This window comes from Conger conger, chromosome 5 (genome assembly GCF_963514075.1).
Source record: "Conger conger chromosome 5, fConCon1.1, whole genome shotgun sequence".
Lineage (NCBI taxonomy): Eukaryota > Metazoa > Chordata > Actinopteri > Anguilliformes > Congridae > Conger > Conger conger.
This window is the reverse complement of record NC_083764.1, coordinates 35,288,380-35,315,636: the sequence shown is the minus strand read 5'-3', so window position 1 is coordinate 35,315,636 and position 27,257 is coordinate 35,288,380. Positions and strand designations below refer to the sequence as shown.

General features: G+C 41.0%; 2 protein-coding genes across 7 annotated transcripts in view; one reads left to right on the top strand and one right to left on the bottom strand.

Annotated features, from left to right (window-relative positions):
* Positions 1–8,801, bottom strand: part of zgc:110269 (probable flap endonuclease 1 homolog) — a 35,203-nt gene extending 26,402 nt beyond the window's left edge. For all 3 annotated transcript variants that reach the window (XM_061244182.1, XM_061244181.1, XM_061244183.1), the window contains exons 1-5: positions 8,608–8,801; positions 7,154–7,244; positions 6,824–6,926; positions 4,630–4,684; positions 4,305–4,366 (exon numbers count right to left, since the gene is read on the bottom strand). In XM_061244182.1, the coding sequence (XP_061100166.1) occupies positions 4,305–4,366; positions 4,630–4,684; positions 6,824–6,926; positions 7,154–7,244; positions 8,608–8,689 (393 nt within the window). In that variant the 5' untranslated portion in view covers positions 8,690–8,801. The remainder of the gene's footprint in view (positions 1–4,304; positions 4,367–4,629; positions 4,685–6,823; positions 6,927–7,153; positions 7,245–8,607) is intronic.
* Positions 8,802–18,179: 9,378 nt separating this feature from the next.
* rps6kc1 (ribosomal protein S6 kinase polypeptide 1) overlaps positions 18,180–27,257 on the top strand; it is a 122,434-nt gene continuing 113,356 nt past the window's right edge. For all 4 annotated transcript variants that reach the window (XR_009708768.1, XM_061242327.1, XM_061242326.1 and 1 more), the window contains exons 1-2: positions 18,180–18,314; positions 24,401–24,436. Coding sequence is in view for 3 of the 4 variants with exons in the window: in XM_061242327.1 (XP_061098311.1) it covers positions 18,213–18,314; positions 24,401–24,436 (138 nt within the window). In the remaining variant the exon portion in view is untranslated. The remainder of the gene's footprint in view (positions 18,315–24,400; positions 24,437–27,257) is intronic.

Sequence of the window (27,257 nt, the reverse complement as noted above, 5' to 3'; positions counted from 1 at the left end):
GCAAATATATGCTTCATCTACCAATCCATAAGGGTAAAAAAGATTCAAAAAAGAAAAAAGAAAAATGTCCACAGAGAACTTCATTGTTAGTCACTTGTCACTGTTACTTGTATTGATCCAAGTCCCTCAGATGTCTAACCACAACCACCTTAGCTTGCTCTGGTGGTCCATTTAATCATATGAACACTTTTCCATTCCTTGTCCAGGTTGCTTGGATTTTATTTAGCTTTCGCAAGATACGTCCATTCCAAGCTAATTCAGCATTTTTCTTTGTCAAGTGTTCACTTACATACACCCCAGTGCCTTTAAGCTTCTTGGCCTGTTTTAACATCTCCACCTTGTGCTTCCTGTTTACAAACCTGACAAGAATTTTAGGCTTGGTTTTTTTATCCTTACGAGGAAAAGTGTGACAGGCTGAGATTTGGTGACTCTCCAGGTAAATGTTTTTACTTGACATGAATTGAACAACTTGTTGCTCTAATGTATGCAGCTCCTCAGGTAATGCATCCTCACCTAGCTGGTCACCAGCCGGGTCAGCAGCCCTAGCGTAGCTTCGATGTTTGGTCTCCAGCCCTGTGATTACAAGGTCATCAGCTCTGGAATACTGCTCCAAGTCATCAACCCTTTGTTCAAGCATTTCCATCCTTTGGTCTTTTTGTTTAATTGTTGCCTTCAGCTCACGGATCTCCTCCATTAGGCCTGTGAGGGTTTGTTGTTGCTTCACCACTTTGCTGATCTCCTCAGACATAAAGTTGAGAGAGCTTCTAATCTCTCCCAATTCCCCCGCCAGCCCTTTGATTGTAGTCGCCATCTTGATCCAAGTAGATCACAAATTGAATGAGAAGAAAAAACAAAGAAAACACTGCTCTGTTGCCAAACACCATGTACTCCCAAAACCTAGTCCTTAATCCCAAAACACCAAATTGTCAAGATTTCCAAAAATTGGAAGTAAATCAATACTGTGCATACAGCAATGATTTAATTTTGACTAGATGGCCCTGTATTTTGGTGATTTTTGATGGATTGTAACAGGCCTCTGTGCAGAGAAAAACAGTGGCAGCCATCTTCCTTCACCCCTTCCCATCATCCATCTTCAATGCCCTTGCTGATGGAAGGAGGTTTTCACTCAAAATCTCACGATACATGGCCCCATTCATTCTTTCCTTTACACGGATCAGTCGTCCTGGTCCCTTTGCAGAAAAACAGCCCCAAAGCATGATGTTTCCACCCCCATGCTTCACAGTAGGTATGGTGTTCTTTGGATGCAACTCAGCATTCTTTCTCCTCCAAACACGACAAGTTGGGTTTTTACCAAAAAGTTCTATTTTGGTTTCATCTGACCATATGACATTCTCCCAATCCTCTTCTGGATCATCCAAATGCTCTCTAGCAAACTTCAGACGGGCCTGGACATGTACTGGCTTAAGCAGAGGGACACGTCTGGCACTGCAGGATTTGAGTCCCTGGCGGCGTAGTGTGTTACTGATGGTAGCCTTTGTTACTTTGGTCCCAGCTCTCTGCAGGTCATTCACTAGGTCCCCCCGTGTGGTTCTGGGATTTTTGCTCACCGTTCTTGTGATCATTTTGACCCCACGGGGTGAGATCTTGCGTGGAGCCCCAGATCGAGGGAGATTATCAGTGGTCTTGTATGTCTTCCATTTTCTAATAATTGCTCCCACAGTTGATTTCTTCACACCAAGCTGCTTACCTATTGCAGATTCAGGCTTCCCAGCCTGGTGCAGGTCTACAATTTTGTTTCTGGTGTCCTTTGACAGCTCTTTGGTCTTGGCCATAGTGGAGTTTGGAGTGTGACTGTTTGAGGTTGTGGACAGGTGTCTTTTATACTGATAACGAGTTCAAACAGGTGCCATTAATACAGGTAACGAGTGGAGGACAGAGGAGCCTCTTCAAGAAGAAGTTACAGGTCTGTGAGAGCCAGAAATCTTGCTTGTTTGTAGGTGACCAAATACTTATTTTACCAAGGAATTTACCAATTAATTCATTAAAAATCCTACAATGTGATTTCCTGGATTCTTTCCCCCTATTCTGTCTCTCATAGTTGAAGTGTACCAATGATGAAAATTACAGGCCTCTCTCATCTTTTTAAGTGGGAGAACTTGCACAATTGGTGGCTGACTAAATACTTTTTTGCCCCACTGTATAGCTCCATTTCATCAGCATTTACACCTCAGTGATTGCACACCCACTCCAGCTCAAGCCCTGGCCTGTTTCTGATTTTTCGTTTTCTGGTTCTTCTGAACATTGATAAGAATCGAAGAACAAATAATGATGAGCACATCCCTTTCAGCATATGTATGCTTGCCATTTATCTACGAACCAGAGAGCACTCCTTTAATATCTAAGTGAACAGAAGCAAACTTGACCTCTAAATATCTAAATAGTATAACGTTAAACATGACACAATACATTTCTTAAAATCTTTAAGCAAGATTACTTTTATTTTTATTTCTTAGTTTCAAAATAATAAATAAAAGAGGTCCTGTGCAACAGTTTTGAAACCCTGTCAGTTAGTACTTTGTAACTCATCAGCTTGTAAAGGCTTCCTGTAGCCAGCTAAGTGTTTCAATTCTCGCTTTTTGAATTTTTCCCTATTCTTCCTGGCAGAATACCTCTCGCTCAGAAATATTCTTCGGCCTCCTTGCATGTACGGCATTTTTGAGGTCTCTCCACAATTCAATAATATTCAAGTCTGGGGACTGTGGGGGCCATTCCAAAACCTGTATCCGTCTTTCCTGGAGGTACTTCATGGTTGATTTTGAGGTATGCTTTGGCTCATTGTATTGCTGGAATACCCAACCTCTCTTCAACTTCAATGGCTGGACTGACCTTTGAACATTAGCCTCTAGAATGTATTAATATTTGGTGGAATCCATTCTTCCTTCAACTCGCACAATATTTCCTGTGCCCCCAGCTGCCACACAACCCACCTCCACCTGCTTTCTGTGGGAGAGGGTAAGGAGACACAGGCATGTCACTGTTCTCTCTGTGAGAGAGATCCACCGCCATACTTCACAGTTGGCAAGGTGTTATTTTCTACAAAGGCTTTACCCTTTTTTCGCCAAACATACCGTCTTTGGTGGTGGACAGAAAGTTCAATTTTGGTTTTGTCAATCCAAAGCATATTCTTCCAGGCTTCTCAATGCTTTCTTTTGCATACTTCAGATGCTTAATTTTGTGTTGAGGTCATTCTTTCTGCCAACTCTGCCATGTAGGTCTTTGTTGTTTAAAGTATTGTTGTCCTGTAAACAGGTAGACTGTGTCTGCTACTCTTTTGCAGTGATGTGTGCAATTCTCACCAGGTCTCGGCCATTCTATCTGAAATTTTTCCAGACCATGCCTTGCCTTCAACTGTTCCATTTATCTTCCATTTTCTAATGTTTCTGACAGTGGAAATAGGTTGTTTGAAACATTTCGTTTTGTAGCCTTCTCCTTCTTGGAGGAAATGAACCATCTTCATTCTGAAATCCTTGGACAACTGTTTAGAGGAAGCCATGTTTGTTAACACCAGACAGAACAGCTACTGCAGTTGGATACTTTAGAAGGCATTGGGTTACTTCAGAATAAAAATTTCAGCCCTGGAATTATACTCACCAGACTAATTGAAGCCCTAACGAGTAAATCACCTGGGTCTGGGCCGTAGTAATCATCTTTTTAAAAAGTAACAAAGAATAATCAAAAAGGGTTATTATTCCTTTTTTTATTATTTATAAACAGAAAAAATGAAAATAAAAATAAATCTTGCTTGAAAATTTGCAGAGGGGTCTCTTGTTTAACTCTGTACCATTTAGAGTTCAAGTTTGCTTTCAATCACATACAGATTCATTGTAAAAGACATTGAAACCAGGGATGCACACATTTTTCCACCCCTTCATCTTTATGAGTTCTATCACGCTCAGCTTTTGCATACTCAGGGTCAAGGGATTTATGATCCAGGAAATGTATAGTTTTACCTGTTTTACATTTGTGACTCACAGTATTTCATTCTGAACTAAAAGAGAAAAACTTCATTTTTGAATGGTTACATCGTGTTCACAATTGTCTTGCTTCATTTGAGCCATTTCCACATCTCTGCGATGCTCACATCCGGAGTTATAAAGCCTTAAATAGAACACTATATAAATAGGTGAGGATTACATTATTACATTATTGACATTTGGCAGACACTCTTATCCAGAGCGACATACTGTTGATTAGACTAAGCAGGAGATATTGCAATGCAGGGTTACGGGCCTTGCACAAGAGCCCAAACGGGTTAACCTCAGGCTGGGAGATAGGAAACTTACTTGAACATAAGGCACACCCAAATGCTGCAGGAGACTCTTGCAGTCCTGGTTCTGAGTGGAAACTGTTGATCATTACATTATAAAATTTTTATTATCATCATTATATGACGGTTAATCATTGTTTTTCAGACATTATTAACCTCATAATGTGCAATATTCTATAGGCATTATCACAACACCAAGATGTCGGCTATACAGTGTCGGGGAAGTTTAACATGAAATATGGTCAATCTCCAAATCCAGCCATTTTATTTCATAATTACTCAAATGGCTTTAAAATAAACATTTTAAAGTGGAAAAAGCGGTATACTGTAATGTCTCTCACCTGAGCTGGAGCAATAGGACCCTGACCAGCCAGCAGCCTGGGCTCTTTTCTCTAGCTGCAGAGACAGAACATCAGCTGGTCAGTTTCAACCACAAAGCACATGTCAGGCTGCATATTAATAAGAAGTAGGTCACAGTTCTTGCTCACAGTTCCTTAAGTGGTTCTTGAGGTTGAATCGAACAAGCTGAACAAGCTCTGTTCTAACAGTTACAACATACAGTACTGTGCAAAAGTAGAAAAGCACAAATCTGATATTTAAAAAATATGTAATGTTACAAATAATTTTTTGTATTTGTATTTTAGTTGACACAAATAAGGCTCGCCTTAAAAAACTGGTGTCAATCGTACTACAATGATGCATATTTCCAGGATAAATATTTAATTTTCATTTTAAATATTGTTCTTTCTTTTACACATAGGCTTTGTTAATGGAACATTGATAGTACACATTCTGGGAGATTGGATACATTGCATCTGCTAGTTCAACTGCACAATGAATTGCATTTGCACAGTGACATACAGACATACAAAAGTATTGGAACAATTCCTTTGTTTTTGCAATACCCTTAAGACAATTAAGTTTGAGGTCAAAAGATGTGCATGAGATGACAGATCTGAATTTCAGCTTTTATTTCCTGGTTTATTTCCCAGATTTGTAAAACAACTTAGAACATAACACCTTTTGTATCAGACAACCCGATTTTTAGTTGGCAAAACATGTGACTGACAGGTGTTTCTTGTTGCCCAGATGCGTCCTGTTAGATTGATTCGTTAAACAATAAATAGTTCTGAAAATCTACTTGTGGTTTTAGCCATGGGTTTTTTTCTGTTAAGATTGCATTTGTTTTAGAAAAGATAAACCTACATGAAGACCAGAGAACTGTCTTTGGGAGAAAAGCAAGCCATTTTCAAGCTTAGAAAAGAGGAGAAATCGATCAGAGCCTTTGCAAAAACATTGGGGATAACTTTTACAACAACTTGGAATGTCGTGAAAAAGAAAGAAACCACTGGCATACAGGTTGACCAAGGAACAAAAGCAGTTGGTGAGGCAGACTTGAAGCAGTTACTGAAAACAAGGGATATGCTACAGTATATTAAATATTACCCAATTTAATTTACTTAAATACTCTCTGTTCCAATACTTTTGCTCAACTAAAAAATGGGTGGTCTGATACCAAAGGAGCTATGTTCTAAGTATTTCAGAAGCTTAAATAATTTCATTTCAGTATAAATGCATTCTGCAATATTAGTTTAACACATGGTGGAAATACCAGGAAATAAAAGCAGAAATTCTGTCTCATGTTAATCAACCCCAAATGTATTCAGTGCATTACAAAAACAAAGGAATTGACATTGCTGTTCCAATACTTTTAGAGGGTACTGTATACAAGAAATAGGCCTAACATTGCTATAATAATGAGGAAGTCATTTTTTAATACAAAAGACTAAGGAAGTTTTACCCCTTAAGTCGCACACCCAGAGTAGATTTATCTGCATTCAATCATTTTTTTAGCGGTGAAAGTTGATAAAACGAAAACAGTTCTGTTTGCTTTAACTATTTTACGATACCATTGTTTTAATGACAACAGTTTCTTATTTTCAAAAATGTGGGGTGACAAAGGAGTGTGGGGGGACCTCACCTTCTCTGCATTTTACAGACAACAGAAATCAGGTTACAGTCGCTATTATTTTCACAGCAATGGTCCAGAGAACCAAATCCATAATAGATTTTAATTCCAAAAACATTAAAAATGCGGAGTGAAAGCAAAAAGAAAATAAAAAAATCCGGGTGAAAATCAGTTTAATCCAAACAGTCCTTTTTTTAAAATCCGGGAATTTTTTGGGGAAATCAGTTAATATCGACACTTAAAGTAGTAGACCACTTTTCAGATAAAACTTGATCGAGGCAGTCTGGGATTACCCGGTGAGCCAGAAACAAGCAAAACTGCAAAAGAACTGTAGCATGTTCTGCAATACGCTTGGAACAACCTACCAGCCGATTTTCAGTTTACCTGAGAGTTAGAACTGATGCCATTTCAAAAGCAAAGGGTGGTCACAACAAATACTAATTTTAACTGCTTACTGCTCTTTATATAATTTCTTTTTATTTTTTGAAATATTCTTCATTTTTGCAAGCATCTTCACAGTATTTTTTTAATTTGTTTTTTATTTTATTGCATTACTCAATACTCACCACTCTCTTCTTCTGTTCGGGTGGACGCCCATCAAATATGAAAACGGGCTTAATGTCATGCTCCAGAAAGCTCAGTGTCCGAAAGAACAGGCCAGTGAGGGGGCTAAAACAGAAGGGCAAACCTGTTACTCCACAAGCATTCATCACAACCTTCTTTATCATTGAATCAAATGAGAAAAAGAAAAGCAAGGCAATCTTCTTAATAAGGTTCAAATTAGCATTTAAGTACATCTACATTAAAAAATATACACAGCCAGTGGTAGCCTGAATTTAATAGGCATATTTATGTTAAGAACTTGAATTTGCCATGTATTACCACTGAAACCTCACCTCAGATTTACTCCATTGCGGTTATGTAGTCTTGGGATCGCAGTGCGGAACTGCTGGAGCACAATGGATGCATCCACAGCAACGGCTTTTCCTGAAAAAGAGATTGTTGCTAATGCTGTCACACAAAGTATTGAATGATATACAGTAAGTGATCACTTTAACAGGTAGACCTGTACACCAGGTTGTTAATGCAAATATGTAATCAGCCAATCATGTGCCTGCCACTAAATGCATAAAAGCATGCCAGAATTGGGAAGAAATGTGATCTCAGTGACTTTGACTGTGGAATGATTGTTGGTGCCAGTTGGTTTGAGTATCTCAGAAACTGCTGATTTCCTGGGAATTTTACGCACCACAGTCTCAGAGTTTACAGAGAATGGTTCAACAAAACCAAAAACATCCACTGAGCAGCAGTTCTGCAGACAGAAACGCCTTGTTAATGAGAGATGTCAGAGGAGAAGGGCCGAAGCTGCCAGGAAGGTGACAGTACATAAATAACCACACATTACAACAGTGGTGTGCAGAAGAGCATCTCTGAACACAATGCATCAAACATCTAAGTGGATAGGCTACAGCAGCAGAGGACTTAATATGTCTAAATAAATACCTAATAAAGTGCTCACTGAGTGTATAAAGACCTCCTTAATAAATAATTTAAGTATTAGCTACCTTCATTTGTTATTTTCAGCAACCCACCCACTAAATAAATGGACCACTGATTGCCTAAAATGTTATTTTCTTTAATATATACATAAGCATGTAGGTTATAAAGAGCCAAATGATAAATCTTGGGCAGTATAACAACTGTGACTCCCAAGGTAAAAACTCAATCTCAACAGAATGAAAACGACTAAAATCACAGCAATTCTACCAGAAATGTATGTATCTCCTACTATGAAAATAACACATGGTCTTGAAAGTCCAATGCAATATTGATACAGCATGACAGGTGCACTTCACACACTACAGCCATAAAACCTCAGAGAACACAAATAAAAACATTCAGATTGGGTCAGATTTATTAGCCTTCAAATACATTTAATCTCAATCTCAAATGTTTTATTACATCTAGGCAATTCAAGTTTCGACCAGTATTTTAAATCGTGGTTGATCGCAAACTAACGAATGCTATCTCACTTTAACAAAAAAGTGACTCAGATGAAAAGAAGAAATGTGTGCTAATTTAGCCAGTTCAAACAGAAAATTTTAGATAATTTAAGTCTAGCTGTTTTTAGCTAGTGCGTTAAGGATATTTCGCAACATTCTTTCGTTTAGCCTAATATTAGGCAAGTGTCCTGTGATCCGTAGCGGTATTTCGTACATTATTTCATACATTATATCTATTGTGTACATATCAGCTTTTCGCAAATCATTTTGTCATGTAATCCAAGTTAGCTGGCTCACAGAATTACTGTAGCTGTCGCTGAGGAAGCGACCTCTTTCGCACGACTGACCTGTGTAGTCACTTATTTCCTTGTAAGAGATGGCACTGGGTGCTTCATTGCGGATTAAGTCAGAAAGTTTTGTTATACCCATTATGAATCTTTATAAAATAAAGCAAATATTGTGCGTTGGTGGGAGGATATAGCCAAGCCGAAGCAAGAAAATGTAAACAATCAAGCTTATTTGATGAAGTAACCACCACGAAGTTATTTTCTGTTTCTTATTTCAAAATAAAAGTTTTTGCAAGCGACGAAAACGGTTCTATATAAACGCTTGTTTTCGGAAGGATAAAGCAACTACGCAATAATTATCATGTGTAATTCAAAAAAATAAATCAAGTCACTGCTGTATTTAAGAAGCTTAAATAATTTAAATTTCAATAAAAGGGGTGTACATGAATTCTGCATTATCTGCAAAATGTTTGAAAGCCAGATTTTCCATCAGATTTAGGACACTGTAAGGAGAATATTTCCCTACCTGTGCCTGTTAAGGGGAACAAGATAGCCTCTAGGAATACCCCATTGTTTGGAAAGACAGGGGCTCTTTCCTATCAATTATTTTTACCTCTGTGTTTCCATAGCTCACTCCTAGCTCCACCGATTGGAGAATGCAAGAAAAAACAGTAAGGAAAGGATGTGAGGATGGAATCACAAAAGATTAGCTTGTGCTTCCTTCCTTCTGGAGTATCCTACTGGCTCATTCCTTGCTCCTTCATTCCTAACTGACCTCAACTGTGCCACAGCACCCTCATATGGCATCTCTGGGTCAGATCTCCCCAAGACAGGCTTGTGCTCAGAACCTCCAGAAACTGATTACCAAGAATGTATGTGTAAAGTAAGAGATATACATGTGTTCTACCACATCCCGTTTAGTTTTTTTGCACTATTCTGAGTAAACTCTAGAGTTGCGCATGAAAATCAGCAGGTACAGAAAGATCAGCAGGTACAGAAATACACAAACTAGCCTGTCTGGCACCAACAATCATGCATCATTTTATCCATTGCACTGCTGCCATGCAATTAGCTGATAAGTTAATCGCAAGAATAAGCATGTGTACTGAAGAGGAGGTTCCTTTAAGGCCGTTCCCTTTGTGGAGTACACAAAGTTCAATCATGTCTGTTCCGGGAAAACAGCACCCCCGCTTGTTTTTGTTTCACTACACCAATATATTTCAAAGAGAGACCATAATGTGCGCTCTTGCGGCCGTTCTCAACATGATGATTGACCCAAAGTCCAAATAATCAGAACATCACAGTTCAACTCAGTAGGTACTTGCTCCACCATTTTTATTTTTTGGGTTGTAAAGGGCAGGATGGAAGAAAATGACAGCTGCGAGTGCAAGTGAAGGTGAAAACATCCTTGTGTAAAGAGCACATATTGGTAAAAGGCAATAAAAGAATGGCATTATCCAGCTGTGGAATACTGAGCCTACTTACTATGTTCCGAACTGAACATAGGGAACTTCCACCAGAAGTTAACATCCATTGAATGGTAGTTTTTCTCCTGATGAATGTGGTTTATGATTATGGTTGCTTATTGGCTATCCACAACACTAAAACACTTGGACTCATGTGAACTGGACCAATAATTATAGAACTTTGTACGCTCATAATGTTCCAAACACCTATTTACGATGCTCCGAACAGCACCTGAAGCACAATTACTTCAGTTTTGCACTCTGTTATGCAGGAAAATTTCTCTTACATCTTTATCTGGTAAATCTTAATTAAAAACTGATAGCATCTATATAAAATGATGTGTGTATGTGTGTGAACAATTTTACAAGGAACACTTTTGGCTGAGCAGTATAAGCCTGCCCTGTTCATAGTCTCTTGTTAGCAACAGCTTCCCCACCATGCTGTCACTGGAAGTAGGCTCATTTCTTATTTATTCCTCATGAAATTTACACTGTTCATAACATCGTGAGCTAACTTGGTGTCTGGAACAAGGTGAGTCTACTTATTTATTTATTAATTGACCTTTCCTGTCTACAGGCTATTTAAAAATTCTACGATTCCCACTTCTGTTAAGTTATTTCCTCGATCCCCTTCAGTGGACATTGTTTTGTTTGCTACTTTGTAATAGCTCTGTGACTTAACACTGCATATTTTAAGACGCGGACAGCTGATGGAATGTTTACGCGGCTTGTTACCGGCAATGCACTGCAATTACCTCATATTTCTGAAGAAGTGGATAGGCTACATCAGCAGAAGAATAAGTAAAGAAAAAAAGTCTAATAACTTCCTAATTGTCATATCCCATGTTTGCTGTCTGTCTTTGGCATTTGTTATTATTATAAAATATATAAAATGTATAAAGTGTATAAAATGTTATATTTTTGTCTGCACTCCCGCTCCATAGTTCCATTACATCATTCATTGTTTTCACCTGTGTTCTATTTCTGGATTATCTGTTTAGCCCATTTGTCTTGTGTATATATACAGGTATGTCAGGGGGATTCATTTGTAGCTCCAGGATCTGTCCGCTACTGCAATCCATGACCTTAGGGTGGGGTCCAGGCAGGTGATTTGAGTGGTTAAGAATGTCTCGGGATGAGAGCCAAACCTTTTTGGCCAGCAGAGTAGCAGAGAGCAGGACGATTGTGGCGGACCCCAAACCTCTTCATCTCCGGCACATGGCGTAGGAGGGTAGTGCAGGCCTTCTTCCAGGCTTTGTGGGCGCGTTGTATCGGCAGTTGCAGATGCAGAGCCGACACAGGAAACCGGGGACTTCTCCACTCCTGATTCATCCTCTTGGTTTGTCTATTGGTCTGGGGGTGGAAGCCGGAGGACAACTGCACTTTGGCACTGATGAGTGTGCAGAACGATTTCCAAAAGCGACTGGAAAACTGAGGCCCATAGTCTATGGACACCTCCAGGGGCAGACAGTACAAACAGAAGACATGGAGGAACAGGACCTCTGATGTCTCTTTGGAGGAGGGTAGCTTGAGCAATGCTACAAAGTGAACAAACTTTGAAAACTGGTCTACAATGGTGAGGACCACAGACATTCCCTTGGCGACCAGCATGCCGGTACCAGGGCGGCATGAGACCAGGACTGATGCAACATAAATAGTGGCTGGAGGTGGCCCTGAGGCCGCTGGTTGCTAGCCTTTCATCGAGCGCACTAGGGACATGCAGCGATTAACTCAGCTGTGTCTTCCTTGACAGATAGCCGGTAGAAATAGTGGCCCAGGAGAGCCAGCATGCAGCTGACCCCAGGTATGACAGGCGAGAGAGGAAGTGAGCCTACTCCAGGACCTTCCAGGACAGCTTCCAGCACAAACAGAAGTGTTGTCAGGGGCTGGACAGCTCCTCAGGGCTTCATCCACCATGCTGACGATCCAGCTGGGCAGCAGCGAAGAGGGTACTGGGAGGCAGAATGGTGGCTGGCACTTCGTCAACTCAAGGAAGTGAATACAACTGGGAGAGTACGTCAGGCTTGACATTCTTGGAGTTTAGGTGAGTTTAAAGTTGTATCTGTTGAAGAACAGGGACCACCGGGCCTGGCGGGGCTTGAGTCTCTTGGCCAACCTGAGGTACTCTTCGAATGCTAACTTGACGGCGAGAAGCTTGCAGTCGCCAACATTGTAGTTATTCTCCGTGGGTGTCAGATGGCGAGAGAAGAAGGCACAGGGGTGCATCTTATTATCGGGAGCTCTTTAAGGGGGTAGGTAGATCAAGACTAACTTGGAAATCATGTCTCTCAAGACGTTGTTGATAAGGATTTGGAAGACCACTGGAGCATTAGTGAGGTAGAAAAGCATGACCTGGAACACCTAGTGGCCATTAGGGGTGTTGAAGGCCGTCTTCCACTCCTCCCCTTTGCGAATCTGGACGAAGTGATAGGTGTTATGAAGGTCTAGCTTGGTGAAATACTTCAAGGGTGCAATTCTTGGTGCAATTCTGAAGGGAGGAGAAGGCAGAGGAGATCAGCGGGATGGGGTAGCAGTTCTTCCTGGTGATTTCGTTCAGCTCTCAGTACTCGATACAGGGACGGAGTGACTTCTCCACAAACAATAATCCAGCACCAGCGGGCAAAGAGAACAGATGGATCAGACCAGCAGCAAGGGACTCACCAATGTACTTCTCCATGGCCAGAGTCTCAGGAGCAGACAGCGAGAACAGAGATGTCCCCTTGGGGGAGTGGTGCCAGGAAGGTCGAAGGAAGGCAGGGAGCAGGGAGCAGGCCTGGGACTTGCTGAAGACTGGACCAATGATGTGATAGGCGGCAGGAACAGATGACAGGTGAAGGGGAGTTTCTGAACATCAGGCATCCCTTACCTCCTCATTCTGGATACGACAGCTACCTAGCAAGCTGGGAGGCACTTACAGATAAAGCTTGCCTGCCTCCCTCAGCAAACCCACGCCCACCAGACTACTGACAGCAGAAGACAGAGAATGGGTTAACTGTTAACTGCATACCTGCTATGAAACCTTCTATGGCCTCCCTCCCCACCAGATGAAACTCTAACTGCCTTCCCTGAGGCCAATGGTGAATACAGATAAACAAAGCATTTTGTAAGACAAACAAAAGGCAACATCAGCAGCTATAATAATTCTCAATGGAAAAGTCTCCAACCTGCGACTTTTCCACTGAATAGAGGTGGCCTGTCACGTAGTGGTTAAGGTACATGCCTGGGACTGACAAGGTCAGTGGTTTGATCTCCGGGGTAGCCACAATAACATTAGCACAGCAATTGGGACCTTGAGCAGGGCCCTTAACCCTGCATTGCTCCAGAGAAGGATTGTCTCCTGCTTAATCTAATCAACTGTACCTCACTCTGGATAAGAGCATCTGCCAAATGCCATTGCTCTAATGTAATGTAATTAATAGTGGATGTGATCTCTCAAATGTATAAGAGTAAGGGTTCCCCTTTGCTTTAGGTGTGAAAGATCATTCCATGGGAGTATTTCCATGGAATGGTGTGAAAGATCATTCCATGGGAGTATTTCCACATCATGGGCAATCTTGAAAGGGGCATGACATGTGCTGCGGCTACCAGGAAAGGGGCTCCACTGGGTGACATGTGCTGCGGCTATCTGGCCATCACCATGCATGTTCCCCACTAATGCTGTGGGGCATGACTTCTTCTGGCCTTATAGCTTGACATGTATCATCCAGTGGTTTAGACTGGTCTGGAAGGATGAAATAGAATGGATGTAACAATGGTTCAATGAATTCTGGATGACTGCCAGAGTTCTCTCTCACTCCGAATCTTGGGCAAGAAGATTCTTTAGGGCAGAATACAGGGCGTCCTGGGTCACCCCACGTCACTTTGTTGGTATACATTCACTGATTTATTGTGGCAGCTGGCTTAATTGTATGGGAAGCTTGAAGGAATGTTTTGACCGTGTTTGCTAGAGTGGATGGGGCTTAGGAACAGACAATTGCCTGCCTTGCCTGTCTCGTTATGTTGCCTATGCTCAGTGTGCGCATTGAAAATGTTATGGTTTTGTTCTGCAGGTGAAAAAATGCTGTGTTGTTTAATGCAAGCAACAAACTATACACTGTTGGAAATGTAATGTAATTCGCTTTTCTGTCATCACCTCAATAACATGCCCATAGTCAGTTCTTTGCTGAGCAGAAGTTATACTGAATTTTCTTACACACGGTTGGGGGTAATGCATTTTTTATGCAACTGCATTACTGATACAGAGAAGCTCCTATGTGGGCTCATTGGGTCTCATTCATGAAACGTTAGTAAGTCTATGTGCAGATTTGCACATAAACGTCCATGCTACTAAAAACCTACTCCGGATTCATGAACGCCGCGGGAAACTCAGATCTGATCATAAACTCGTGTGTATGATCATGAATGCCAATCCATCGTAAAGTGAAAGCGCGCTCCCGGTAATCAGCAATTAGCATAAATCCCCGCCCATAAATAGACAATGATTGCCATATAAGGAGGTGTAGACGCATCCAGTCCACCTGTCAGTCATCATGGCGCAAACAAGGAAAGAGAGAGAAATAAAAATAAAAAAAATAAAAACTTTTCCGAAGCAGAGATCGAAATCATCTTGGGTGAAATATATTTTATTGGTCAAAAAATATTTTATTTTCTTCTATCAGGTGCAGTGGGTAGCACTGCCGCCTCACAGCAAGGAGGTCCTGGGTTCGAATCCCCGTCGGCCGGGGCCTCTCTGTGCGGAGTTTGCATGTTCTCCCCGTGTCTGCGTGGGTTTCCTCCGGGTACTCCGGTTTCCTCCCACAGTCCAAAGACATGCAGGTTAGGCCGATTGGAGAGTCTAAATTGCCCGTAGGCATGAGTGTGTGAGTGAATGGTGCGTGTGCCCTGCGATGGACTGGCGACCTGTCCAGGGTGTATTCCTGCCTTTCGCCCAATGTATGCTGGGATAGGCTCCAGCCCCCCTGCGACCCTGTTCAGGATAAGCGGGTTCAGATAATGGATGGATGGATGGATGGATTTTCTTCTATCAGTAGTGGTGTTGTGACAGGGACAGGCAAAGCGAAGGCCTGGAAGGAGGTGACAGATGCTGTTAATGTTGCCTCTGTAGACAATAGAACCATATCCGAGGTTAAACGTAAATGGTTTGACATGAAACTGGAGGCAAAGAAACGCATAAGCGCACAAAAAAACATGCATCAGCCACAGGAGGAGGAGGCTCACAGGCACAAATATCACCTGCTGACGAGCGCATCGCTGGCATTATTGGGGAGACCTCTCTGTCAGGAATTATACCTGACGGAGACACCGACATGCCTCCACTGGAGACAATATCAAACCCAGATGGTAAGGTGATAATTGTTGTATCATAATACATTCTGAAAACCATCACTGATAGCTTAGTGGTTAGTATAGTTTAACCTAGGTCGTACAGTCCCACCAAACAAACAGAACATTTGTGGGGGTTTCTCTTCGGATTGAATGAAGTGGAAACGGGAAACCAGTATATTGTGCGATATGGTGCGTAATGGATATCAGTGTCGGAATGCAGAGCTATTTAACATTCATTTCAAGAAAAGGATACGGATAGCGTATAGCCCACTGCAGTTTTGTATGCATCGTCTTCAAATTATTTGAATCTTAATAGCCTAAAGCTCTGTTTTATACTGTACAGCTCCAAACAACTCTTCAAGGGTTCTGAATTTCTGTATGTTTACACTAGGACTCGGAACTGTACTGTCCTCTCAGGTCCACTTTTGCACGTGTTCTTGTGTTTGATTTGCACTTTGTTGTACGTCGCTCTGGATAAGAGCGTCTGCTAAATGCCACGTAATGTAACGTAATGTAAAAATAAGTCAGTCTGCAGCCAACGTAAATTAAACATTTTTCAAATAAGATTTATTTAATGTTTCTTTCAAATGAAAAAAGAGCCACACATAAAACGAAAAAAACATAAAGTGTTATGTTGTCAGTATTGTGTGATGTCTGTGTTTATCCTGGGAAAACACTTATTTACTACAAGATAATCAAGCTCCTCTCTTTTACTCTGATAATTAAATATAGCCTATTTGTATACATTTTAAAGAGCATGACCTGAAAATGAACTGAGGTAGCCTACTGAAACAAGATGTTGTTTTACATTTACATTTACATTTTAGTCATTTGGCAGACGCTTTTAATCCAAAGCGACTTACAAGTGCATAGGTTCTACCATAAGTCAGAGCATCACATCCAGAAACTAGCAAAATACACAGGAAATGCTGTTCTAAACATAGTTGTCATCAGAAGTGCCTTTTTTTTTTCTTTTCTTTTTTTTTGGGGGGGGGGGGGGGGGGTTAGACAAGGATAGGGATATCAGAAAGGAGGGCCAGGGGAAATCAGGAGGGAGGACTAAGGTAGAGTTTGAAAAGGTGGGTTTTGAGTCTGCGTCGAAATAGGGGGAGAGATTCTGCTGTTCTGACAGTGGTAGGCAAGTCATTCCACCACTGAGGAACCAGAACGGAAAACAGGCGTGAACGTGCAGCTCGACCGCCAGGTGCACGTAGAGAGGGAACCGTAAGGCGACCAGAGCTGGCAGACCAGAGTGGTCTAGCTGGGGAGTAGGGAGTGATCAGGGATTGTATGTAAGGTGGGGCAGTCCCCTTAGCAGCCTGAAATGCCAACACTAGGGCCTTGAAACGGATGCGTGCGGCAATAGGAAGCCAGTGGATGTTGTATATAAATATAAAACAAATATAAAACAAAATTGCTAATTGCCAACTAATTTAACTAAATGTATTATATTTTTAATTGTCATGTTCATATCACGTGTTTCAAAGGCATCTGCATATTGTTTACATAACAGAGCGCAATATGAATAAAAACGTAAATTTCCAATAGTGACAAGCATTATTTATGTGCATTCTTGAATTTACACAAGCACTACGCGTGGTCAGCAGCAGGTGTAGATTTTGTTAGTAGCTACGAAAAGATCGGAGCTACTAAAATATTGATGAATGCCAAAAACCCGTAAATTTCCCTCTACTCGCATTTTACACACAAATTCGTTCAGCTCACGTTTCATGAATGAGACCCATTGTCTTCCAGAGAGCTGAAACAAAATGAAGATAATAGCATTCATATGTACAAGTCTGATACAGACAACAATAATAATTCCTCTGCAGATATTCTAAGTAAACAATGGACATTCTATTGACACTTCTCTGAGCACATTTTTAGAATTAGAAACTATTATGTATTTGGTTCGCTGGACAATTTGCTTGTGAATGGTAAATGGTTGGCATTTATATAGCGCCTTTATCCAAAGTGCTGTACAATTGATGCTTCTCATTCACCCATTCATACACACACTCACACACCAATGGCGATTGGCTGCCATGCAAGATACCAACCAGCTCAGGAGCATTTGGGGGTTAGGTGACTTGCTCAGGGACACTCTTGGACACACCCAGGGTTGGATTGAACCAGCAACCCTCCCATTTCCAGATACGTCTTTGTCGTCTTTGTAGTATGTGCATTTCCAAAATGCAGAGAAGGTGAGGACCCCCCACACTTCTGCCACCCACATTACAAAATAAGGAACGGCTGTCGCTAAAGCGATGGCATCTTAGAATTGGTTATATAGATTTATTTGAACACCTTCAAACTGTATATCCAGGTACCATAGTGATTGAAAATTACACGGTTAAAAAAGGAATGAATTCGGAAAAAACCCTCACTGGCCCAGCCCTGGACTGGGTTAAAAATGTACATCTCATAGGCTGCGTAGTACGTGTAGTATGCTAAATCTGCGGTTTTTTATACAGCCTTACTTATAAACATCATCTTCTATCTTATAAACATAGCTTCTGAGAACATAGAAATACCCCTCAATAAATATTTTCTTCTAAAATGTTTCCATGAAATGAACGACCTACTAGGTTAAATAGAGATATGTCAACGTTTTTCCTATTAACTTGAGCTGCCAATTTCTTAGATTCTTTATAAAAAAACATTTTGACCATTTGGCTTCAAGTCAGCTCACGGTTGATATAGACTCCATTAGGGTTTTGGGCGGCTGTGCTATGCTCTTATTTTGAAGTTTATCGTGCTGGGGAGCAGAGGAAGTAGTTTTTCCACTCTACGAGTACTATGTAGCATCTTCTTTCGATTTAATACAACTACAATGTTGCTAGGTAGCTGGGTAATGGCTTTGCCGCACTCAGAATGATATCGCGGAGAGAAAGAGGGGAACTTGCTCGTTTTTATACTGTTACAGATCCTAAAAAACATCAGAAGGGATACACCGTTTACAAAGTCACAGCGAGGGTGCGTATCTATTTAGTTAAATGCGTGCAGTGGTCGTAAGTAATATTGGTATTAGCAAGCTAGCTTGTTTTTTCAGATAGCTAGCCAGTATTAAACTGGCTCGCTAGCTGTCCGGCTCCCTTGCCATGTCACCACTGTGGTTAGCAATCTGAAACTGGCAGACAATGTCACTTTGATTTAACACAAGTCAGTTGCTTTCTTGGTGAATGGATGTGGGTAACGTCATGTAGCCTAGATAGGATGTAGATATTGAGATGCTGTGTGTATCCCTGAATGCTTGACTTTATTTTTTTCAGGTAATTAATGCAGTTCTTTGCAGCCAGTGCTCGCTAGCTATCGCAGGCGAAATTATGTGAATCCTAATGCTGGCGATAGAAACTGAAATCCATTTCGCATGCTCATAGCCAGTTGAGTTCCTGCTTAGGCAAAGGACATTTGCTATGAGTAGGGAGGACAACAGAAATTTTTTTTCCGGAAATCAACATGAATATTATGATTATTATCTCAGTTTAACCTTAAATTAACGTGTGGTGGACAATAATTCTGCTTAGGTTGAATTTTAATGTGACAAAATGACTGTTTTTGTGGCTTTTAAGCGCTCATTTTACCAGCATTCCATCGATGTTAAATGCTGGACCCCGACGGCACCGAAAAACAGGCAGATTTCACTGCCATTCCATTCTTTACGTGTATGGAGCTCGAAAATGGTGACACAACAATAGCTTTTGCTGGTTTACTTCACGCGCTCATACATGGCAGTTGGTGGCAGTTCGAACTGTCAAAAGTGTGACTGTAGCCAGGTCAATATTTTTGCTGGGTACTCGGTATGTCCAGCCTTATAAATCCAAAGTCCCTGGTTACTTTTTCATAGTTTCAATGGATTTTGACAATAGACATGTCAGACTTCAATCATGTTAACGCTCTCGAGCGTGCGTCAAAGTTTAGGTAGCAAATAACAGTGATGTATCCTTCTGACGTCATTTACATAGCTACAGAACTGTCCGATCACGCCGAATCACTGATAGAAACAAGATGACTTAATGACGATTCAGAAAATGTATAACTTTTAAAGATTTAAATAAATCCTATGGTGGGACTTTTGCCATTTATGGACGCTACGACAGAAAATTCCGGTGCCGTCGAACTTAATCGAATGCTTTTATTTATATCGTTCGAATGACCAAGTGCCGTTAAAAAGCAAATTGTATGGCTTTGTGCTATTCGCGTATGCTAGCTACATCATGCTAACATCGTACAGGGACCAGTAAAGGCTTAGAACACACTAGCACTTAGTTATTGTAAGTTTGATCACCTCTACTGTAAAGTAAAAAAGTGGACAAATTACGTTTTCTGTGAGAAATCTATTGGCGAGCTCACGTGCACACACAGCGGTCTACATTCTAAAGCTCCACTTTGCCCTCCCTACTATGAGTGATATGTTAAGCTCTTGTCATTAACCACCTTATTGTTGTGATTTGGTTACAAATTAGTCTTCAGCGCAGAAACGCATTTATGATTTCGAGTCGAGGAACTAAGATTTGGGTTTTCTCAATTTCTGGAGGTCCACCTTCTAGTGGTGTCATCCGAAATGTAACCGCAGTTCATGTTGAATTTTGGGAAAGGAAGCGCACCCTTACTGGGTGAACTTATATGACACCGTTCAAGGCGTGAACATTCTAGCTTTCGAAGTACTGGCGCTGTTTCTTCTTTCCCTTGAGGTTAGACTTAAATTAACCTCAAGGGAAATATTAGACTTGGAAAATATTTGCCAATTACAACATGTGTTGTATGTTTCACACTGCCCCTCCGCAAAGAAAGTATGGTTTCCGAAAAATGAGAATTAAATCCATGGGTCATGTCGGATGAGGGATTTCTAAAAAGAATGTATGAGGTACACTTATGAAAGTCAGTTGAATATAGGATTTTTATGGCTATGTTGTAGAAATAAAGTTCTCACGACATGTAGGGTGACATGGCTCAGGCAGTAAGAGCGGTCATCTGGCAGTCGGAGGGTTGCCGGTTCGATCCACCACCCGGGCTGTGTCGAAGTGTCCCCGAGCAAGACACCTAACCTCCAAATGCTCCTGACGAGCTGGTCGGTGCCTTGCATGGCAGCCAATCACCGTCGATGTGTGAGTGTGTGTATGAATCGGTGAATGAGAAGCATCAATTGTACAGCGCTTTGGATAAAGGAGCTATATAAATACCAACCATTTAGCCTACCATTACCATTTACATAGATTCCTTGCTGTTATGTTTGAAGGGAGTCTTTTGTTACACAAGTAGTGGAGAAAAGGCTGGAAAATTAGAAAATGAAGAAGACCTGGCTAGCCTGGTTTAGCTGGGCAGAAACTATATGGGTTGACCCATATCTGTCATTGCAGAAGTGGAACTGGGCCACTTCTCACTTGACAGACTGACAGACTGACTGATTGACTTTATTGGACCTGGGTTTTAGCATGACTCCACCAGGCTCTTGTTTTCTTTTGACAAAACTGTCCAGAACTTGCGGTCAGTTCAGTTTCAGCAGCATTTTTAGCATGCTGTAGGTATGTGCCTAGCTATCTGCTGCCTAACCTCGGCAATAGCCTACTATGCTACCCCATTTGACTGGAAAACCTATACACAGGTAATATGGAATCCAAACTTGAAAACTGTGGAAGATAACCCAAGCTAGCTAGCTAAAGTTTGCAACAACTAACTAAAATAATAGCAAGCTAGCAAATATTCCCACAGCTGAGTGAGCTAACAGTGAGCTAACTGTAGGGTACCTGAAAAACATAAAGAGAAGCATTGTGCAGTATTTGTGGTGTACAAACTTAAAAATTAAACGATTGCCATTTAATTTGAACTGTGATTCCGATATTTTTACTGCATGGACTTGAAGTGTAAGCCAACTTGGACTCGGCTTTGTTTGGCGGAGATATTGGTCATATCTCAGCTATGTTTTCAGTTATGCATTTGTCTTCACGCTATTGGAAAGTGCTCTCAGATAACTCTTTTAGAAATAAGTAAATTAGTATTTTTTCTTTTGGAGATATAAACACAAACTTGGTCCCCAGTGAGGAAAAGTGCATTTTTAGGGCCAAATGAAAGTAGAGACATGTTTTCTCATGTGAGAAAATTATCTCTTGATACAAATTTACAAAGATTTAGGGCTTGCCTTTACTTTATGGACCTCTAAATATCACATTCCGTGCCACAACGCATTTTTCATTGTGACACCCAGGCAAATTTAAATGGCTCTAGCTGGAAAAGGAAATGGACTATGAAGCTCAATTCTTCAGGAATTCTGTATCTCATAATTGTCTACCAACCCAGAGAAAAGGGAAAATCCAAGAGCTTGGCATGGAATGACCCAAATACCTTTGAATAGGAGAGGAAATCCACACCACACTCTTGGTGTGGCAGCTTTCCAGTTTGCTTTAAATCGAGTGGTAGACAAATTGCCTCTTTCTGGTGTTGTGGCTTTCTTACTATGTTTGAACAGTACTTTTGAGAATTATAATAATGAATATTTGAAAATTATATTTTTTCCCACAGTGTGCCTTGCAGCCAGGGGCAGAAAGTGGCAAATTCAGATAATTCACCCAGGAAAAGTTGCTGTTCACGGTGGTTTAAAATAATTTTAATCCCATTGATTATTTCAGATTTGTTTTTTATTTGCAATGTCTAATGACATGTTTTATATATATATATATATATATATATATATATATATATATATATATATATATATATATATATATTTACATTTTAGTCATTTGGCAGACGCTTTTAATCCAAAGCGACTTACAAGTGCATAGGTTCTACCACAAGTCAAAGCATCACATCCAGAACTAGAAAAATACACCTGGACTGCTGTTCTAAACATATAGTCGTCATCATAAGTGCAATTTTTTTTTTTTTTTTTTTTTTTGGGGGGGGGGGGGTTAGACAGGGATAGGGGTATCAGAAGGGGGGGGCGGGGTAAGTCAGGAGGGGGGACTAAGGTAGAGTTTGAACAGGTGTGTTTTGAGTCTGCGTCGAAATAGGGGGAGGGATTCTGCTGTCCTGACAGCGGTAGGCAAGTCATTCCACCACTGAGGAACCAGAACGGAAAACAGGCGTGAACGTGCAGCTCGACCGCCAGGTGCCCGTAGAGAGGGAATCGTAAGGCGACCAGAGCTGGCAGACCGGAGTGGTCTAGCTGGGGAGTAGGGAGTGATCAGGGATTGTATGTAATGTGGGGCAGTCCCCTTAGCAGCCTGAAATGCCAACACTAGGGCCTTGAATCGGATGCGTGCGGCAATAGGAAGCCAGTGGAGGCCAATGAGAAGCGGGGTGACATGAGCCGACCTGGGCTGACTGGTGATCAAGCGGGCTGCAGCATTCTGGACCAGCTGGAGGGGCTTGATGGCGCACGCTGGGAGACCGGCTAGGAGGGAGTTGCAGTAATCCAGGCGGGAAATGACGAGCGCCTGGACTAGGAGCTGGGTGGCTTTCTCTGTCAGGAGATGACGGATGCGGCGTATATTAAACAGAAAGAACCTGCAGGTTCTGGCAGTGGAGGATACTTGTGGAGCCAGGGAGAGGCAGTTATCAAGAGTCACCCCAAGATTCTTTGCCGTACGGGAGGAGGAAACTACAAAGTCCTCCACAGTCAGTGAGAGGTCGATTGACGGAGAGGACTTAGCAGGGATGTAGAGAAGCTCAGTTTTGGCAAGGTTGAGCTTCAGGTGATGGGAAGTCATCCATGCAGAGATATCAGCCAAGCAGGCAGAGATCTGTGTGGTGATTTGGGTGATATATATATATATATATATATATATATATATATATATACACACTCACCAAGCACTTTATCAGGTATTTATTAGACTTATGTTTTAGATTTGTACTGCTGTAGCCTATCCACTTAGAGGTTCTGATGTGTTGTGTGTTCAGAGATGCTCTTCTGCATACTACTGTTGTAATGTGTGGTTATTTGCGTTATTGTCACCTTCTTGTCAGCTTTGATCAGTCTGGCCATTCTCCTCTGACATCTCTCATTAACAAGGCATTTCTGTCTGCAGAAATGCTGCTCACTGGATTTTTGTTAGTTTTTTTGCACCATTATTGCAAACTCTAGAGACTAGTGTGCGTGAAAATCCCAGGAGATCAGCAGTTTCTGAGATACTGGAACCACCCTGTCTGCCACCAACAATCATTCCACGGTCAAAGATAACTTTTTTCCCCATTCTGATGGTTGATGTGAACATCAACTGAAACTCCTGACCCATATCTACATGATTGTATGTATTGCACTGCTGCCACACAACTGACTGATTTGATAATCGTATTAATAAGTAGATGTAATAAAGTAAATATGTTCCTAATAAAGTGCTCGGTGAGTGTAAGTAACTGGATGATGTCAAAATTATTCTCATACTACCTAGTGTTACTGCACTTAGTTTACATCCCGCCTTTCACTGACAAGTAAATGTTTCCAAAAACTTCTCAAAATCTGATTTGCAGTATAACATGCTTATTATTTCCATCTGAATCTTATAATGTGCTTTTGAAGGATGGCTATTGTTTGTCTTCCTGCTTTGTCTGTTAATGTGGTGTCAGGCTGATGCTGCACTGCCCACTGACAAAATGAACACTGCCTCTGTGTGTGTGTGTAATCTAGGACAGTGGCTGTCCTGTGCATGCTTTGTGGGTGAGACGTCCCCCTTGGTGTCAGTCCTGCCTTGGATCTGGCATTTGTTTTTGTATGTACTGTACAGTATGATGTCATTATTAGGGGCTTTCGAAAAGAGAAACTACTTCCTCATTTTAGAATCATTTTAAGAGAATGCAGGAGCTTAATTTTTAATAGTTTGAAAAGGGGTCTCTGTGTGTGTGTGTGTGTGTGTGTGTGTGTGTGGGTGCACACGTATGTTTTTTGTATGCCTGTGGCAGTAACTTTCACAGCACTGTGGATGTACATGCAAGCGTACGTTTGTGTAGACATGGTTTGCACATGTGGGAGTCTGTTTAAATTGTGCAAGTTGGAAGTTTTTTGGGGACAGAGGGTGAGGTGATGAGCTAATTTTTTCCTGTTTTTGTTCCCTTTTCTCCAGATCATCTCCAGGAAGAACCCAGAGGACGTTCAAGAGGTAACACCTCCCCTTCCCCTCACAGGAATGCAGCAGGGCCAGTTTAATGAATGCTTTATTTATGTATTTCATTCATGAGAATGATGTTGATGGTTCATATTCAGTCTATTCTGGCCTTCTGGCTTTGTCGAAAGTAAAATTATTGGCGAGTTGGGCCATCCATGAAAATTCAAATGGAGGGTTCCTTCACATGTTAACTTTTAGGGAACACGTAAATGTATCCGCATTAAACCTGAAAATGTAATGGAGCTTGGAATGAACTGCAGCTGTTTCAGAAAATAAATCTGATTATTTTGATGGGTAATTGTACATCAAATCTGTTTCTTAAGTTATATTTGTAAATGTTTAGCAAACAATTGGTTGCCTTTTGTTTGGCTTTTTTATCTTAAAGATGAAGTTGATTTGCCAAGATGAAAGACAAAATAGATGAGGCCTATATAAATAAGGTTAAATAATATTTATTTATTTTGAGTTAAATAAATAAATATAAATTGCCTGTATATATATATATATATGGGCAATTTTATTTTATATAGCCAAAAAAAGGGTACATTTTTGTGCCCAAGCTTCAAGTTGATACTTTGCATGTCCTGATCGAATATACAGTGTACAGCAGAAATGAGTACACCCCTGTGCAATATCACTTAAATGTCAAAAGATTCAAAATTTTATCACCTTACAGTAATTTCATTACTTCTAAGTTGAACAGTAGAGTATTTGCTCTTATGTAAAATTGCAGTTTAGATTTACTATTTTAAAAAAATGGCCCCACAGTAGGAACTCAATGCAACAAAAGTCAGTACGCCTTTCATTACTGAGATTCAAATCTTTTGTTTTTTCAATACTTGGTATGTCCACCTTTATTTTTGATGACAGACTCAAACCTCCTCGGCATGGAGGATACCAGTGTTGCACAAATTTCTGGAGAGATGTTCTTCCATTCTTCAGAGACAATATTTTTCAGCTGCTCTTTGCTGGAGGGGTTGTGTTGCTCTACCTTTCGCTTTAAAATACCCCAAAGGTGTTCTATTGGATTCAAGTCAGGCGACATACTTGGCCAGGTCATAGTTTTCACTCTTTTCTTCTTTAGAAATTCCTGTGTGATTTTGGCAGTGTGCTTGGGATCGTGGTGGAATAATCTACTTCTGCCAAGCTTCTGGAGACTGGGAGTCATCTTGTCAGCCAGTATTCTGGTATATCAACAGGCATTCATGGTGCCATCTATAAATGTCATCTCCCCAACACTTTTTGCACTCATGCAGCCCCATCATAGCAGTCAGGAAGGACTATGCATTCACTGTGGTAGTCCTGGCCAGGTTCACACCAAACATGCTGGACCCCATCTGAGCCAAACAAATATATCTTGGTCTCATCTGACAAAGGAATGCGCTCCAAATATTAATTGGGCTTCTTTTCATGCTCTTTAGCAAAGTTAAATCTTGAGTGGCAATTTTTGTTGCAAGCTTTATTTCTTTATTTACTCCCCCCCCCTTGACCTCTGACCTATACAGTTCTTATTTCAATGAGATGTCATTTGAGTCAAGCTTCATGTTGATACTGTGTTTCTCCTGATCTGGTATATAGTTCTGAAGTTACCAGGAAAAGCATGTTTTTGTCTGGTAGGGTGGAACTCCCTTCTCAACAAGGGCCATCGGACCTCGGTTTAACGTCCCATCCGAAAGACTGCGTCTCCTACAGCATAGTTTCCCCATCGTTACACCAGGGCATTGGGGTTTATTTGACCACTTCCAGCAGTAACTTTTCCCTGGAGGTCTCCTGTCCAAATACTAACCAAGCACGCACCTTTTCAGCCATTTGGCAGGAGCAGCGTGCATGATGGTATGGCTGTTGGCTGTAGGCATCACATTCAGGATAGCCTGCAAGCAGGTTTACTAACTGCCGGACATTATGTTTAAACCATTGTAACCACATTCAAGACGAAATGTGAACTTTTAAAAAAGGATGTTGCACACTGCACACCTGAGCTTGGTTGACAGCACAGCAGTGTGCTGTCTCTTAGGCTATCTGACATGATTATTATACACTTCCTTTCCATTTTCACCATCTGTTTTTTGTTAATGGCCTCATTCTTTTTTGTTGTTGTCTAACTAAAATCGTCATGCTCTGCAGGGTGATGCAGTTTTGAGTGTCTTTGTAAATTCTTGAAGGTTTTGGTCTTAATTCCCATGCAAGGGATTTACAATTTACATAGTTTGCAAATGGTATGTCTTGCATCTGCCTCACATACCTGGAAAAACCCCTATGCTGAACAAATAAAGTTTTAAACAGCAACAATCCTCTTTTGGTATTAGATCATGCATGTATTCGGCCAATGTGTATGTTAATTATTTATTTCCCAACTTGATCAACGGGGTAGGGGGCAGCTAAGATACATGACTGGGACCTGGTAAATTGGTGATCCAAGCACAGGTGTAACCACGATAAGATACACTCATCCCCCATGTAAATGACGCATATAGACATAATTTAGAAAGACACACACCTGTGTTGTGTATATAAGGTCCCACAATTCACACTGCATGTCAGGACAAAAACCAAGCCATGAGGTCCAAGGAACTCTCTGTAGGCCTTCGAGATAAAATTGTGCTTTATTAGTATAATTATTAGTATAATTATTTACCATTTCCATCTTTGGAGTTGATTTTCTCAAAACCTGATTTTGGAAGATATTACAGGACTCTCAGTGCATAGTCATCGTACCTCATCATGAAACTTTTTCTTCATTTCTGGGACGGAATTTGAGCTCATTATTATCTTGTTTTAAGCTTTCAGTGTGGTACAACATCACAAATCCCATTGT